General features: G+C 38.3%; 1 protein-coding gene across 1 annotated transcript in view; it reads right to left on the bottom strand.

Annotated features, from left to right (window-relative positions):
- CNTNAP5 (contactin associated protein family member 5) overlaps positions 1-17470 on the bottom strand; it is an 880881-nt gene that overhangs the window by 99486 nt on the left and 763925 nt on the right. The window contains exon 19 of the mRNA XM_082465787.1: positions 13085-13309. Coding sequence (XP_082321913.1) covers positions 13085-13309 — 225 coding nt within the window. The remainder of the gene's footprint in view (positions 1-13084; positions 13310-17470) is intronic.

Consider the following 17470-nt stretch of genomic DNA (forward strand, 5'->3'; position numbering starts at 1 on the left):
GTCTGGCTACGGGAGGAGGAATTCCTAGAGAATCAGACTTTGAAGCCTAGTAGGAATTGATTGCAGGACTTTGACAGGACTGGGGAAAACAGAGACCCCACTCTTGGAGGGCACACACAAAGTAATGTGTGCATCAGGACCCAGGGAAAGGAGCAGTGACCCTGGGGGAGACTGAACCAGACCTACCTGCTGGTGTTGGGGGGTCTCCTGCAGAGGCGAGTGGTGGCTCTGTTTCACCGTGGGGATAAGGACACTGGCAGCCGAGGTTTTGGGAAGTTCTCCTTGGCGTGAGCCCTCCCAGAGTCTGCCATTAACCCCACCAAAGAGCACGGGTAGGCTCCAGTGTTGGGTTGCCTCAGGCAAAACAACCAACAGGGAGGGAACCCAGCCCCACCCATCAACAGTCAAGTGGATTAAGGTTTTACTGAGCTCTGATGCCACAGCAACAGGGAGGGAACCCAGCCCCACCCATCAACAGTCAAGTGGATTAAGGTTTTACTGAGCTCTGACCACCACAGCAACAGTCAGCTCTACCCATCACCAGAGCCTCCCATCAAGCCTCTTAGATAGCCTCAACCACCAGAGGGCAGACAACAGAAGCAAGAAAAACTACAATCCTGCAGCCTGTGGACCAAAAACCACAGTTACAGAAAGATAGAGAAGATGAAAAGGCAGAGGGCTATATACCAGATGAAGGAACAAGAAAAAACACCAGAAAAACAACTAAATGAAGTGGAGATAGGCAACCTTCCAGAAAAAGAATTCAGAATAATGATAGTGAAGATGATCCAGGACCTCGGAATAAGAATGGAGGCAAAGATTGAGAAGATGCAAGAAATGATTAACAAAGACCTAGAAGAATTAAAGAACAAACAAACAGAGATGACCAATACAATAACTGAAATGAAAACTACACTAGAAGGAATCAATAGCAGAATAACTGAGGCAGAAGAACGGATAAGTGACCTGGAAGACAGAATGGTGGAATTCACTGCTGCGGAACAGACTAAAGAAAAAAGAATGAAAAGAAATGAAGAGCGCCTAAGAGACCTCTGGGACAACATTAAACACAACAACATTCGCATTATAGGGGTCCCAGAAGGAGAAGAGAGAGAGAAAGGACCAGAGAAAATATTTGAAGAGATTATAGTCGAAAACTTCCCTAACATGAGAAAGGAAATAGCCACCCAAGTCCAGGAAGCGCAGAGAGTCCCATACAGAATAAACCCAAGGAGAAACACGCCGAGACACATAGTAATCAAAGTGGCAAAAATTAAAGACAAAGAAAAATTATTGAAAGCAGCAAGGGAAAAACGACAAATAACATACAAGGGAACTCCCATAAGGTTAACAGCTGATTTCTCAGCAGAAACTCTGCAAGCCAGAAGGGAGTGGCATGATATACTTAATGTGATGAAAGGGAAGAACCTACAACCAAGATTACTCTACCCGGCAAGGATCACATTTAGATTTGATGGAGAAATCAAAAGCTTTACAGACAAGCAAAAGCTAAGAGAATTCAGCACCACCAAACCAGCTCTACAACAAATGTTAAAGGAACTTCTCTAAGTGGGAAACACAAGAGAAGAAAAGGACCTACAAAAACAAACCCAAAACAATTAAGAAAATGGTCATAGGAACATACATATCGATAATCACCTTAAACGTGAATGGATTAAACGCCCCAACCAAAAGACATAGACTGGCTGAATGGATACAAAAACAAGACCCATATATATGCTGTCTACAAGAGACCCACTTTAGACCTAGGGACACATACAGACTGAAAGTGAGGGGATGGAAAAAGATATTCCATGCAAATGGAAATCAAAAGAAAGCTGGAGTAGCTATACTCATATCAGATAAAATGGACTTTAAAATAAAGAATGTTACAAGAGACAAGGAAGGACACTACAAAATGATCCAGGGATCAATCCAAGAAGAAGATATAACAATTATAAATATATATGCACCCAACATAGGAGCACCTCAATACATAAGGCAACTGCTAACAGCTATAAAAGAGGAAATCGACAGTAACACAATAATAGTGGGGGACTTTAACACTTCACTTACACCAATGGACAGATCATCCAAAATGAAAATAAATAAGGAAACAGAAGCTTTAAATGACTCAATAGACCAGATAGATTTAATTGATATATATAGGACATTCCATCCAAAAACAGCAGATTACACGTTCTTCTCAAGTGCGCACGGAACATTCTCCAGGATAGATCACATCTTGGGTCACAAATCAAGCCTCAGTAAATTTAAGAAAATTGAAATCATACCAAGCATCTTTTCTGACCACAACGCTATGAGATTAGAAATGAATTACAGGGAAAAAAACGTAAAAAAGACAAACACATGGAGGCTAAACAATACGTTACTAAATAACCAAGAGATCACTGAAGAAATCAAAGAGGAAATAAAAAAATACCTAGAGACAAATGACAATGAAAACACGACGACCCAAAACCTATGGGATGCAGCAAAAGCGGTTCTAAGAGGGAAGTTTATAGCTATACAAGCCTACCTAAAGAAACAAGAAAAATCTCAAGTAAACAATCTAACCTTACACCTAAAGAAACTAGAGAAAGAAGAACAAACAAAACCCAAAGTTAGCAGAAGGAAAGAAATCATAAAGATCAGAGCAGAAATAAATGAAATAGAAACAAAGAAAACAATAGCAAAGATCAATAAAACTAAAAGTTGGTTCTTTGAGAAGATAAACAAAATTGATAAGCCATTAGCCAGACTCATCAAGAAAAAGAGGGAGAGGACTCAAATCAATAAAATCAGAAATGAAAAAGGAGAAGTTACAACAGACACCGCAGAAATACAAAATATCCTAAGAGACTACTATAAGCAACTTTATGCCAATAAAATGGACAACCTGGAAGAAATGGACAAATTCTTAGAAAGGTATAACCTTCCAAGACTGAATCAGGAAGAAACAGTAAATATGAACAGACCAATCACAAGTAATGAAATTGAAACTGTGATTAAAAATCTTCCAACAAACAAAAGTCCAGGACCAGATGGCTTCACAGGTGAATTCTATCAAACATTTAGAGAAGAGCTAACACCCATCCTTCTCAAACTCTTCCAAAAAATTGCAGAGGAAGGAACACTCCCAAACTCATGCTATGAGGCCACCATCACCCTGATACCAAAACCAGACAAAGACACTACAAAAAAAGAAAATTACAGACCAATATCACTGATGAATATAGATGCAAAAATCCTCAACAAAATACTAGCAAACAGAATCCAACAACACATTAAAAGGATCATACACCACGGTCAAATGGGATTTATCCCAGGGATGCAAGGATTCTTCAATATACGCAAATCAATCAATGTGATACACCATATTAACAAATTGAAGAATAAAAACCATATGATCATCTCAATAGATGCAGAAAAAGCTTTTGACAAAATTCAACACGCATTTCTGATAAAAACTCTCCAGAAAGTGGGCATAGAGGGAACCTACCTCAACATAATAAAGGCCATATATGACAAACCCACAGCAAACATCATTCTCAATGGTGAAAAACTGAAAGCACTTCCTCTAAGATCAGGAACGAGACAAGGATGTCCACTCTCACCACTATTATTCAACATAGTTCTGGAAGTCCTAGCCACGGCAATCAGAGAAGAAAAAGAAATAAAAGGAATACAAATTGGAAAAGAGGAAGTAAAACTGTCACTGTTTGCGGATGACATGATACTATACATAGAGAATCCTAAAACTGCCACCAGAAAACTGCTAGAGCTAATTAATGAATATGGTAAAGTTGCAGGATACAAAATTAATGCACAGAAATCTCTTGCATTCCTATACACTAATGATGAAAAATCTGAAAGAGAAATTATGGAAGTACTCCCATTTACCATTGCAACAAAAAGAATAAAATACCTAGGAATAAACCTACCTAGGGAGACAAAAGACCTGTATGCAGAAAACTATAAGACACTGATGAAAGAAATTAAAGATGATACCAACAGATGGAGAGATATACCATGTTCTTGGATTGGAAGAATCAACATTGTGAAAATGAGTATACTACCCAAAGCAATCTACAGATTCAATGCAATCCCTATCAAATTACCAATGGCATTTTTTACGGAGCTAGAACAAATCATCTTAAAATTTGTATGGAGACACAAAAGACCCCGAATAGCCAAAGCAGTCTTGAGGCAAAAAAATGGAGCTGGAGGAATCAGACTCCCTGACTTCAGACTATACTACAAAGCTACAGTAATCAAGACAATATGGTACTGGCACAAAAACAGAAACATAGATCAATGGAACAAGATAGAAAGCCCAGAGATTAACCCACACACCTATGGTCAACTAATCTATGACAAAGGAGGCAAAGATATACAATGGAGAAAAGACAGTCTCTTCAATAAGTGGTGCTGGGAAAACTGGACAGCTACATGTAAAAGAATGAAATTAGAATACTCCCTAACACCATACACAAAAATAAACTCAAAATGGATTAGAGACCTAAATATAAGACTGGACACTATAAAACTCTTAGAGGAAAACATAGGAAGAACACTCTTTGACATAAATCACAGCAAGATCTTTTTTGATCCACCTCCTAGAGTAATGGAAATAAAAACAAAAATAAACAAATGGGACCTAATGAAACTTCAAAGCTTTTGCACAGCAAAGGAAACCATAAACAAGACGAAAAGACAACCCTCAGAATGGGAGAAAATATTTGCAAATGAATCAACAGACAAAGGATTAATCTCCAAAATATATAAACAGCTCATTCAGCTCAATATCAAAGAAACAAACACCCCAATCCAAAAATGGGCAGAAGACCTAAATAGACATTTCTCCAAAGAAGACATACAGACGGCCACGAAGCACATGAAAAGATGCTCAACATCACTAATTATTAGAGAAATTCAAATCAAAACTACAATGAGGTATCACCTCACTCCTGTTAGAATGGGCATCATCAGAAAATCTACAAACAACAAATGCTGGAGAGGGTGTGGAGAAAAGGGAACCCTCTTGCACTGTTGGTGGGAATGTAAACTGATACAGCCACTATGGAGAACAATATGGAGGTTCCTTAAAAAACTAAAAATAGAATTACCATATGACCCAGCAATCCCACTACTGGGCATATACCCAAAGAAAACCGTAATTCAAAAAGACACATGCACCCGAATGTTCATTGCAGCACTATTTACAATAGCCAGGTCATGGAAGCAACCTAAATGCCCATCAACAGACGAATGGATAAAGAAGTTGTGGTACATATATACAATGGAATATTACTCAGCCATAAAAAGGAACGAAATTGAGTCATTTGTTGAGACGTGGATGGATCTAGAGACTGTCATACAGAGTGAAGTAAGTCAGAAAGAGAAAAACAAATATCATATATTAATGCATGTATGTGGAACCTAGAAAAATGGTACAGATGAGCGGGTTTGCAGGGCAGAAGTTGAGACACAGATGTAGAGAATGGACATATGGACACCAAGGGGGGAAAACTGTGGTGAGGTGGGGATGGTGGTGTGCTGAATTGGGCGATTGGGATTGACATGTATACACTGATGTGTATAAAATTGATGCCTAATAAGAACCTGCAGTATAAAAAAGCAAACAAAACAACTAATACTAAACTTTCATTGGGTTATTTGTATGGAAATATGTTAATATAAATGTTTCAGACATTACATGAAATTTCTAAAAATCTTATATTTGTATTTGTATGGAAATATGTATGGAAATATGTTAATATAAATGTTTCAGACATTACATGAAATTTCTAAAAATCTTATATTTGTATTTGTATGGAAATATGTTAATATTAATGTTTCAGACATCACATGAAATTTCTAAAAATCTTATATGTTCTGGTATAATGTTATAAGTAATAATCCTAGTTATTACTTTAAAATGTATATCTCAGAAATAACTAATTTTCTTGTCAACTGCATTATTATGAACTTTCATCAAATCTTTTACCGTGGTCATTTTTAAGTCTTTTGTCATTTACAGACAGTTCTGGGTGTACTCTGATGATTTTGCAAATATGTTCCTATAAAAGGGTTTCATCTTCAAGAAATTCATGGAAAAGACTCTGACATGTACAGGTTTCTGGTAACTGACTCTACTGCTGAACTGAATGAATAAGCATTTTCAGAACTCTGATGAAAAACTGATGAACTCATAAAAGTGCTAACAAAAGATCAAGATGAAAAAAACAATTAATTACATGGGACTGAGTGAACTGATGAGGATGAGTATAATTTTTGTGACTTTCTGTCTGAATTAAAAAAGAAAAAAAATCCCACAAGGACTCAGAGGCAAAGAATATACAAATCAATTTTCACGGCAAAGTAAAGGAGCGGTTACAGTGGAGGATTACTGGACTGAATGTCAATATTATGACATAGTATGAGTGTGTTTCATGTTTGGTAATGGCAATCATTGTTGCTTTTGTTGTGGTCATCCATGTACAATGCTTGGTGTCAGTCTATTTATCTCTTGTAAAAATAAAATACAGTGTGTGTGTGTGAAAAAAAAAAAAAAAACAAAAAAAACAAACAAACATCGCAAAGTCCCAACGCTTGGATAGGATGGTTTACAATGGTTTTTCCACTTGTCAAGTCTGTAATACACAAAGCCTGTTTTGAAAAAAAAAAAAAAAAAAAAAAAAAGATCATTGGAAAAAAAAAAAAAGATCATTGAAGTACAGCATGGATAAAGGGGAAAAAAAGAAATTTTACAAGGGACAAACCTAACAAATACTACCTCAGATAGGCACTCAAAGTTAACATAAACAGTGTTGATAGTTCGTACCCTTGATGTGATGAGAATGGCTTTACTGCCATGGTCTTCCTCCCACAAACATATGACATCAGACAAATCCCAGTTGAGGACATGCTACAAGATACCTGCGCAGTACTCCTCAAAACTGTCAAAATGAAAAAACATGAACAGTCTGAAAAACTGTGACAGCCAAGAGGAGCCTAAGAAGACATGACAACTAAATATCATATGATATCCTGAATAGGGTCCTCGCACAGAAGAAAGGCATCAGATAAAAACTAAAGAAATCTCAATAAAGCATGCACTTTAGTTCATAATTAAAAAAAAAAAAAAAAAAAATGTAGGAAATGAACCAACCTAAACAAAGTCTGGGTGCTAGCAAAAGACATGGGAATTTTAAATTCCAAGCAGCAAAGTGTTGTTTGATACAAGCCCAGAGACGAAAGTCATCAGGGCTTAGTAAGGCCAAGGAGACACGCCTTCTGAGGCATGCTTTTCTCAGGCTGTTTATCAGGATTCTGTGGCTCTGAGGATCTCAAGCATGTGCCAGGGTCAGAGAGGGAGTGATGGGGGCAGCGTGAACCTTTGAAGGTCTCTGGTGAGAAAACAGCTGTTGAGGATTGTACTTTGAAGACACTCCCTCTCTGGATTCCTCTTCATCGCTGTCTCCCCTGAGTCAGTCTGTTCCAAAGGCGAAGTGTCTGGGTTCATCACTATTTCCTCCAAGGTATGTGCAATCATAAATGCAGACATTGCATCTTATGAATATATATGGAAAAAAAAAAAAAAAAAAAAAAAAAGACTGATAAAAAGAAAATGCTGAAGCAAAGTCAGACATACCATTTGGTGCTGGAAGGCAGCTGAGGAGCCACGAGGGAAGGTGACCGGGAATCCTGTCTGGATTTTGTACCCAAGTGATTTCACCCTCGATTGATGGTCTTAGGATGATCACATATTCTAAATTTAATTTTTTTTTTAATTTCTACCATCAGGGAGCCAAGAAGGACAGATGATAAAAGAGTAGCAAAGGGAATTGATTGGTAAAACAAAAAAAAAATCATATTTCATATGTGATGCGAATAAAAAGGAGAAAATGAGGAACAATCAAAGAAACAACTTACTTTATTAAAAAAATATAATATCCAGGTAGAGAACACTGACTTATCTTTCAGGCACTAATTCAAGGGTCACTCTCCATTAAGAATTTTCTGACCCTCCCTCCCAGAAAGACTTGCTCACTCTACCTGGAACAGACCTCTATGCTAGTATTGATGATACTTTGTTGCCTTACTTCCTTTTATCTTTGTCACCAGACTAGATTCCTTAAAGGCAGGACAGGATCCAGTCTATCTCCGTCTCTCCCGCACATGAAATAGTGCCTGCCACATGAGATGCTCTGTGAATATTTGTTAAATGACAAGCATGAAGGAGAGCTGCCCCATACTGTGGGGAAGGCAGAGCCATCACTCAATAAAATGCTCTGAAAGTTGTGTCTCTTTTGAACATTCTCATCTCCTTCTCTAGACCATTTTCCTCCTTCAACGGCCCCTTCTCCTCCAATTGCCGTGCCTCTGAGTAGTTGCCTGTGGTCCCAAACCCCAGGTTCTTGAAGCACAATTGCCTTCTCTTTCCTAAGGACTCTCTGACCCCAAAATGTCTCCCTTTCTGCCTTTGTTCTTCCATCTCAGAAATTAAAATCCTTTTCTTCCTTTAGGAAGAACCTGTTTTCATTTGAAAAGACAGCAGTGGCTTAACCTGAGTGTCTAATTGGAGAAAATTCAAGAACGATGATCAAGGACAAAGAAGAATTCCAAACCTGCCAGATCAAACCCTGTCAGGGAGAGATTCACAAGCACGGCTTTGCATCCCTTTGCTCTTTCTCCTCCAGCCTGGGCCGCCTTATTAAATATATTTGCAAGCCATGTCTCCACACCCTGGCTTCTTAACCCAGAGGGCTGAAATTGAAGCCATTTTATGTATGACATGGCCGTGGGCATTTTCTTCCTCTTGGGGAGAACAAAAAAGGCTCCTTTTAAGAGTAACCCTCTCTTAATTTCCACCAGATTCCCAAAGGTGTCTTAAATCAAAGAAAGGTTAAGAAAGCTGTGCTAACAGAAAACTCTTCCCTCCACATCAGAGAGGTGTGAATCAATCTTATTATAAAATCCCTTCCATTGCTGTACACCTGAAACTAACACAATATTGTAAATCAACTATACTTCAATAAAAAAGTTTTAAAAATCCCTTCCAGAGACTTTCCCAAGTTAATTCTTTACTGTCTTTGCCCTCCTAATCTTTTTGTTTTTTCAATCTGTAAGTATTCTTTACTTCCATTAATATTTTCAGAGGTATATTTTCCACTGAAATGTATCAAAGTTGTGTTAAAAATATTTCTAGTTCCTTACAATTCAGTGTCCCCCATATTTTTCACTGAGAATTAGGTCAGTGACCTAATACTATGAATGTACTGTGAACAAGTTGTAAGAATACCACTTCTTTTTTTTTTTTTTTCCGGGAGAAATAAGATCATTTTTATTGGTATTATTGCTGTGGGCAAAATGAGGCTAATAATAAAAGTCTGGGCCAGTGACTATTTGGGCTTACTATTTACAAAGTTGCAGTAATAATAATTGTGTACATATATATAGTATTTTCTAGTAGAAGCAGCACTTTTGCACATATTAACTCATCTTTTTTAATAACAGCTTTATGAAGGAGACAGGTATTATTCTCTGTGACTAAGTCAGAGAAAGAAAGACAAATATCATAGGATATCACTTATATGTGGAATTTAAAAGAATAATACAAATGAACTTATTTATAAAACAGAAACAGACTCACAGACTTAGAAAACAAACATATGGTTACCAAAGGGGAAAGGTCGGGGAGGAGGGATAACTTGGGAGGCTGGGATTAACACACACACACTACTATATATAAAATAGATAAACAACAAGGACCTACTGTATAGTGCAGGGAACTATACTCAATACTCTGTAGTAACTTATATGGGAAAAGAATCTGAAAAAGAACAGATATATGAGTATGTGTAACTAAATCAGTTTGCTGTACACCTGAAACTAACACAACACTGTAAGTTAACTATACTCCAGCATAAAATAAAAAATTTTAAAAAAGAATACCACTTCTTAGCTCCTTATAGAGGCAGTTCTAAGTCTGCAAATAAAGCCCTAGCAGAAAGAAATATAAATGTAAGATGACACAGGAAGGGAACAGAGAATCATGAAATCTAAGACTTGCCAAGAAACTAAGAGGTTATTTTTCTCTGCCATCCACTGCTGGAATTCTTATTATGGTTTCTCCAACAAATCATCATGCAATTATTATTCGAAGACCTCCAATGACAAGGAATTCACTGTCGCACAAGGCATTTTACTCTACCGTTGTAATCTCTGAATTCCTAGGAGATTCATCCTTAAAGTTAGGCAAAATCTAACTTCTAGTTAGATTGCTTGAGAAATCTGGGCAACTGGATTCCCTCATGTAATTAGATTATCTTTCAAAAAATTTAAGGTAGTGTCTGAGTCTCTCTTTTTCCTGATTGTGTTGAGAGAGCACAGTATCCTGTATCCTGCTTACTTCTGTCGGTCTCCTGATCCTGTGCAGGGGGACTAATGACCAGAGAATCAATGACCCAGAGAATCAATAGAAGAATGAGTGAATGAGCACTTATCTTAGTTGTGTCTCTGTAGGAGAAAGAGATGGTAGGAAAAGTCCAGCATCCTCAGTCACTGAGTCCCCCAGCACTACCTACTACAACAAGAGGTCCCTAGAGCAATCGTGGTGGGGCGAGGTGGGCGGGGATAGTGATTCTCTGAGACTGAGTAAGGGGATGGGGGACACCCCATTACTAACCACGGCTTGGACACCCATTTCCTGTATCTTAGACTGAGCTGCAAGGCCTGTACTTTTACACTAGCCCTGAGATCTAAGCTTAAACCAAGAAACAAGGCATAAGTATCTCCTTGCTTCCTGCATTTAGCCAGGGTTTACAACATGTAAATGCCTATGGGGTCAGGTAGAGCCTTCAATGAAGTGAGGCTTTAGAGTATAAGGAAATAAAGGTTAAGGCAGAATTCAAGAATGCCTTCCCAACCAGCAAGGACCTACTGTGTAGCACAGGGAACTATACTCAATATTTTGTAATAGGCTATAAGGGAAAAGAATCTGAAAAAAAAAAGATATATATGTATGTATAACTGAATCACTTTGCTGGACACCTGAAACTAACAAAATATTGTAAATCAACTCTACTTCAATTAAAAAAAAAGAAAAGAATGCCTTCCCAATTAAAGTTATTTAAGATATGCTGTCTTTCAAAAAATAACACTCTTAGTTTACCCCTTATGGTCAAGAATACCTACTAGACTTGGGGAGGGAAGACTGAATCCGAGCTCTCTCCTTACTTGCTGTGGGATTTTAAGTGAGTTATTTAATGTCTGTCTATATGCCTTAGATTCTACAACTCTAAGATACTGATTCTATTAATACCAGTAATCACACAGGATTATTGTGAGGCTTAAGTGCTCTGTACTAATTAGAATAGTGCCCAGCATAGAGTTGAATATCTATATTATAATAGACTATACGGAATAATATATGTGTAATCTGGTATAGTTATTTTTGTTACACAGTCTGTAACCATAAGTATGATCCTGCAGAACCGCACCCAAAAGGTGCTTTCGGGGAAATCTGGCATCTCAGTGCTCTGTAACCATCTGACTATAATCCAGTCCCAACAGAGCAGGATGATCTAGTTTAGAGGAAAGATTGCTGGGCTGACTATCTAGAGACCTGGCATCTGGCCCTAGCTGTGTCATGAATTAGCTGGCTGGCCTAGGTTAATCAGTTAATCCATGCCTCAGCCAGCCGTATTGACCTTACAGAGACATTTTAGGGGCAAGAGTTAAAAACTGACATGTTGCTATAATGGTCCTAATCATACAGAGTTCTGCTGATAAATAAGAGGTCTTAATAACCCATAAGGTTTTCCTTTTCTCTTGCAGAGTCTTTCAAGACCAGACAGTCTTGGATGACCACTCATTATCCTAGTTTCTCTATCTCCTTTTTTTCTTCCCTTCCATGTTGCTTTTAGGATGAATGAGTCCTTTAGAGTTAGCCATTGTTATTATTATTGTAAATCAGGCCCGATTCAACCCACAGGTCCACCAGTTTTGAACCTTGCTTGAGGCCCACATATCATTCTTCATTATCTAGTTCATACCTAGTTGGAAAACAAGATGACACGAGGAAGAACAAACCCAAGTAAAAGTGGAGCAAGAGAAATTTCTAAAGTTTCCACATAAGGTCTAGAGAGGGCACAGTATGTGCTGTATATCCCCGGCTTCCTGTATGCTCCCCCCCAGCTCCATAGTCCATCCTTGTGGTGGATGGTTCAAAAGCCCAAACTCATCTCATTATATAGCAAGTTACAAGAGGGGAAAAGAAATTCTCGATCATAGGAAAGTGTTCTTTGAGACCATACTACAGGGATGTCCACATCTGCCCTCTTCGCCTGTTCCAACTGTTCTCTAGGAGTTCGATCTGAGTGTCCTTGGTCGTGACTACATAAACTGTCCTCATCACTGCAGGGTAGAATTAAGTAGGGTGAGGAGCAAACCTGGCTTCTGCGAACAGCCATCAAAACTGATGTCCTTCAGCGGTCCTCCTTGTACTCATTGGGTTCTAGCCCCTTTGTCATTCTAATCTTCACATATTTCCTTTTGTCCACATTCTTTCCAAAATCTGATTCTCAGCACCCAGCCCCATACTTCACAAGGTTATGACTCACACATACTACTTCTCTCTAAGACCTAGGCGGTCAGCTTTTATTAATACAGCCTGCATTTATGCCAGTTGTTTTAACAGTCCTCAGTAAAGGATCCTGCAGCAAAGACGACAGGATATATGTGACGAGTGTCGTTCTGAAATTCAGATACGCTGATGATCTTCTCCTTTACACTTAATGGATTCCAGCACAGAATAAATAATAAAGAATGACTGCTACACAGTTGAAGCAAATTAAAGTCAATGTATTCGGGACTTCAGCAGTGAATTGACACGGCTCCTGAATACCAATTGCAACTCATAAAGGAAAAGCACAATCAAAGGTTGGCCTGGAGATCTGGAAAGACACTGCCCAGGTGGGACCACATTAAGTTGAAATTATGCAGAGTTCTGGAGGGCAGGTACTGGCCCTCCAGCACAGAATAACACTCCATCAGGCTTCATGCCAACAGAACTCACCATTCTTGCAGAGCAGGACAGCCAGGTAGCCCTGAGAAGAAGAGTTGATACAGAGCAGGAGGCTGGGTGCCTGGGCTGTCACAAAGCTCAATGCAATGTTTTCTTTGGATGGGGTTGCATCTGCATAAATCGCTGAGGAAGAGAGGCTTATATTCTTGGTCACCGGGTAGGGTTCTTGAAACATGTAAGTCACTGAAGTGCCAGCCTCAAAGACAGCAGAAACCTCTGCAAAATATCAGAGGGGAAAGCACACATTAAAACATTTGGTCGAGTATTCCAGGAGAGCCACCATTGCTTGTTTATTGTTTCCTATGTATCGGTCACTGTGTGAGAGTTTTTACATTGAATTATAGAATATGCTTCCCACAATAATTTTGAAGTGGCTGAAATCACCCTTTCTATTTACAAATGAAAAGCATGAGGCTTGCCGGGGGTTAAGCACCTTGAACAAGGTTGTGTGGCTAGAAGAGAGAGCTCAGATTTGCACTGTGAAATGTAGGACCGGTTTCACGTGTATCTGCGGAATAACTACCACGTGCCCGGCTGATTTCTCGAGAAGCAAAGAGGAGATGTCCCGGCCTCCTGCATAGTAGAGAGAAATTGCACCAGGATTATCTTACTTTCAAAACTGAAATCCTAACAATTCTGGTTTATGTTTTTCTCGTGGGTCAGGGGGTTGTTGAGTGGGCTCAAAACTACTGAGAGTAGTACATTGGGAAAGAAAGCAATTCTCTACGGTGTTGGGTAAAGTGTGAGGACCCGTGGAAATGGAGGAGAGGAAATCTGTGGAAAGAGTAGGAAAGGCATAGGTATCCAATTCCTGGACTCAATTATTTTATTTTAATTTTTTTTTATTTGAAGGATACTTGATTTACAGTATTTTGTTAGTTTCAGGTGTACAGCACAGTGATTCAATTTTACATAATATGTATCCTTTTTCAGATTCTTTTCCCTTATAGGTTATTACAAAATATTGAGTATAGTTGCCTGCGCTATACAGTAGGTCCTTGTTGGTTACCTCTTTTATATATAGTAGTGTGTTTAGGTTAACCCCCAAATCCTAATTTATCTCTCTCCCCTTTCCCCTTTGGACTCAATTATTTTAAATATCTAGGGAATTGGTTTTCAATTCCAAAAAAGAGCAAAGACTTTGGCAAGTAGGCATTCCCATGGGAAACAATTCCTACAGCAAAACATAGAGGATATAGATCTGCCATCACCATTGGGAAGGGAAGCCTCTACAGATTGATGACATTCAATTAGCAGGAACAGGAATCACCCAATCCTCCCTGTATAATGTCTTCACTCCAACTGCTATCATTTTAGTTCAGTGGAATCAGCAAGGATCCAGTTTCACCACTGGATCTGAAGCCTCCTTTGATTTCATACTAGCTGTGTGGTTCCAGGCAAGTTAGTCAAACCCATGGAGATGGTTTTCTCATCCGGCAAATGGGAAACATAACACCTCCCTCAACAATATTTCTGGGCAGATAAATGAGAGGATATATTAAAGCTCTTAAGAGAGTTACCACCATAGTTTAAACTCACAGACTCTCCATATTAGAAGAGAATTTAACCTCAACCCAAAGTAATGCCCATCATAAAATATATCTGTTTAATGACTGCACATGCATCCAAGTGCTGGGATATTTTCTTCTTTGAATCAAGGCCGCTCTTAAGTTTACTTTCAATTTTATCTCTACACAGTATCAGGGTATGGAGCAAAGGTTCCTCAGTAGAATAACAGAGCTTAGATCTGCAACAAACCTCTGCTATGAAAACAGCACATTAGACATGAATCTTTCTTTTTTTTTAATTGAAGTATAGTTGACTTACAATGTTGTATTGGTTTCAGGTGTACAGCAATGTGATTCAGTTATACATACATATATATTTATTTTTTTCAGATTCTTTTCCCTTATTACAAAATACTGAGTATAGTTCCTTGTGCTATACAATAGGTCTTTGTTGGTTAAAAAACACATGAATCTATATTGGCATAATTAATTTCTCTTTTTCCTGAATGATAGATTGAGTACCCGCAATTCCCCATGAAGTTCTCTGATTGAGTTGGTGGCACCTAGAACATAATCAAACCTGGCTTTTGCTTCCTAATTCCATTGCAAATTTGTTCTACCTTTGTGAAAATTCTGTAACAGCCTGTCACGGTGCCAAAAAAATTAAAGTTGCATATTTATGCATATTGCTTAGCAGACTGGGAATACCGGTTCCTTTTCACTAAAGATTCAGAGAAAGTGTTCTGCATTTTGCATGCAGGTTAGAAAGTCATTGGTCCTCCTGATTACAGAGAACTGTGCAGAAACTGGTGACAGGAGGGTTCTAGCTGATCATCAGCTGGATTCAAGCACTTTTCTCAAGTGAATTTCCTTGGGGACATTTGGTCTGCATTTTGAGCTACTATCTCCTAGTTAACAGAGTAATGGCTTTTATGGGATGTTCATGTGTGTGTTCAAATGTAAGTATAATTCAGATCATTCTGTCATGAATAGTATATTAGATACAGGCATTCATATTACGTTTTTCCCTTATACTTAAGATAGGAAATTAAAATGAAAAGCACTTTTTAAACTAGAGCTGTCCTACCAAATTCTGTCTTCCCTCCTCCCCAACCCCAGTTGTATTTTTATTTATTTAGATATTGTGAATTTCAACCTAAAACTAAATTCAGCAAAACACCTGGATTTGATTATTCTCTCAGTTTCTTTTCTTTTATAATCTAAGAGTTTGAGCTCTCTGATCATATTTAAGCTCTCTGATTGATTTATCTGAACATCTGAGACCACTGGGCTAAATGAAAGAAAAATCTTCACTTGAAGGTGATTATTACCAATGACCATCATGCTACTCTAGGGCCATGATAACCAATATTAGCAACATCCTTTGAGTATCTACCTGGTGGGAGAAACTGTGCTGATTAGATTCTGAGAAGACAGGACACACATGAAAAGAAATAAGACCGATGGAAGGTGGCCTTGGATGTGATGTGTGAATGACAGAGACATTGAGTCCCAGAGTTGAATGCCTTTGTGGGTGGGAGCAGAGTGAGAAGACCTGAAAGAGGAGCTGGGTATTGACTAGGCCTTAAAGTGTGTAATGAACTCAGAGCAGATGCTAGGAGTCAGGGTGGTGCTGGAGAGGATGTGTATCTCCAAGGCAGCCTTGGAGTCTGATTGACATGGGCCTGGCCCCTGTCTGTGCCCTCCTCCTGCTTTCTCGTGTGATCCCATCAACTGCTGGCTATTCATACACAAACAGGGATGAATTCAATCTCGTGGCGGGCAGACAGGTTGGAAGAGAGGATGTAAAGGGACAGCACATAGTAGGAACTTAATAAACAACAGCTGGTCTTAGTAATAGTAATAGAAATAGATTTAGAATTAGAATAAGTATAAAGACCAGGCCTTAATGAATAGGCTAGCGGTTCCATAGAAATCAGTCAGGCTGTAAGTAATTTAGAATAACTTCAAACAAACTGAAAATAAATGAAAGAAATGGGAATTTGAATGCTGAGTGGATATTTCATATTATTAAAAAGTTATTAAAATTTTCTTACTATAACAGTCCTGTGGATACATATTTTTATGACACCTTTAAACAATACATATTGCAGTATTTATAGAACTGATGTGATATCTGGAATTTGCTTCAAAATAATAAAATTCCCTGGCTGGTCCAGTGATTAAGAATCCACCTTCCAATGCAGGGGATGCGGGTTCGATCCCTGGCTGGGGAACTAAGATTCCACATTCTGTGGGGCAAGTAACTACTGAGCCCACACACTCTGGAGCCCGCGTGCCACAACTAGAGGGAAGCCCGCACGCCACAATGAAGAGCCCACATGCTACAACTGAGACCAGACACAGCCAAATAAATAAATAAATAAATAAATAAATAAATAAATAAATAAAATAATAATAGGAGGAGGGATGTTAGGCTATAGACGAAATAAAAATGATCATGAGTTAATAGTTGTTGAAGCTAAATAATGGATGCATGAGGGTTCTGAAACCCTTCTCTCTACTATAGTGCATAATTGAATTTTTCTGTAATAAAAAGTAAAAAAAAATAATATAAGTTGGCAGGAAGGTATATATTATAGAATTTTTTCAACAGGTTTTTGGCAATTGCTAAATTACCTAAATATGTATACTATTTTTTCACTGAAATTCCATTATTAAGGGAATAATCAATACATGTGTTTATCACAGCATTATTTATGTGCAAAATTTGGGGCAATCTAAAATTCCAAAACAATAGTAAGAGCATTTACTGAGACTTTATAGGCCAGGCATTATCTCAATTGCTATGTGAAGTGCTCGTTAAATTTCCATCACAATCTTTCATGAAGAATTCCTGAATCTTCCA

This window comes from Balaenoptera physalus (assembly GCF_965194825.1).
Source record: "Balaenoptera physalus genome assembly, chromosome: 6".
In the NCBI taxonomy this organism is placed as follows: Eukaryota; Metazoa; Chordata; class Mammalia; order Artiodactyla; family Balaenopteridae; genus Balaenoptera; species Balaenoptera physalus.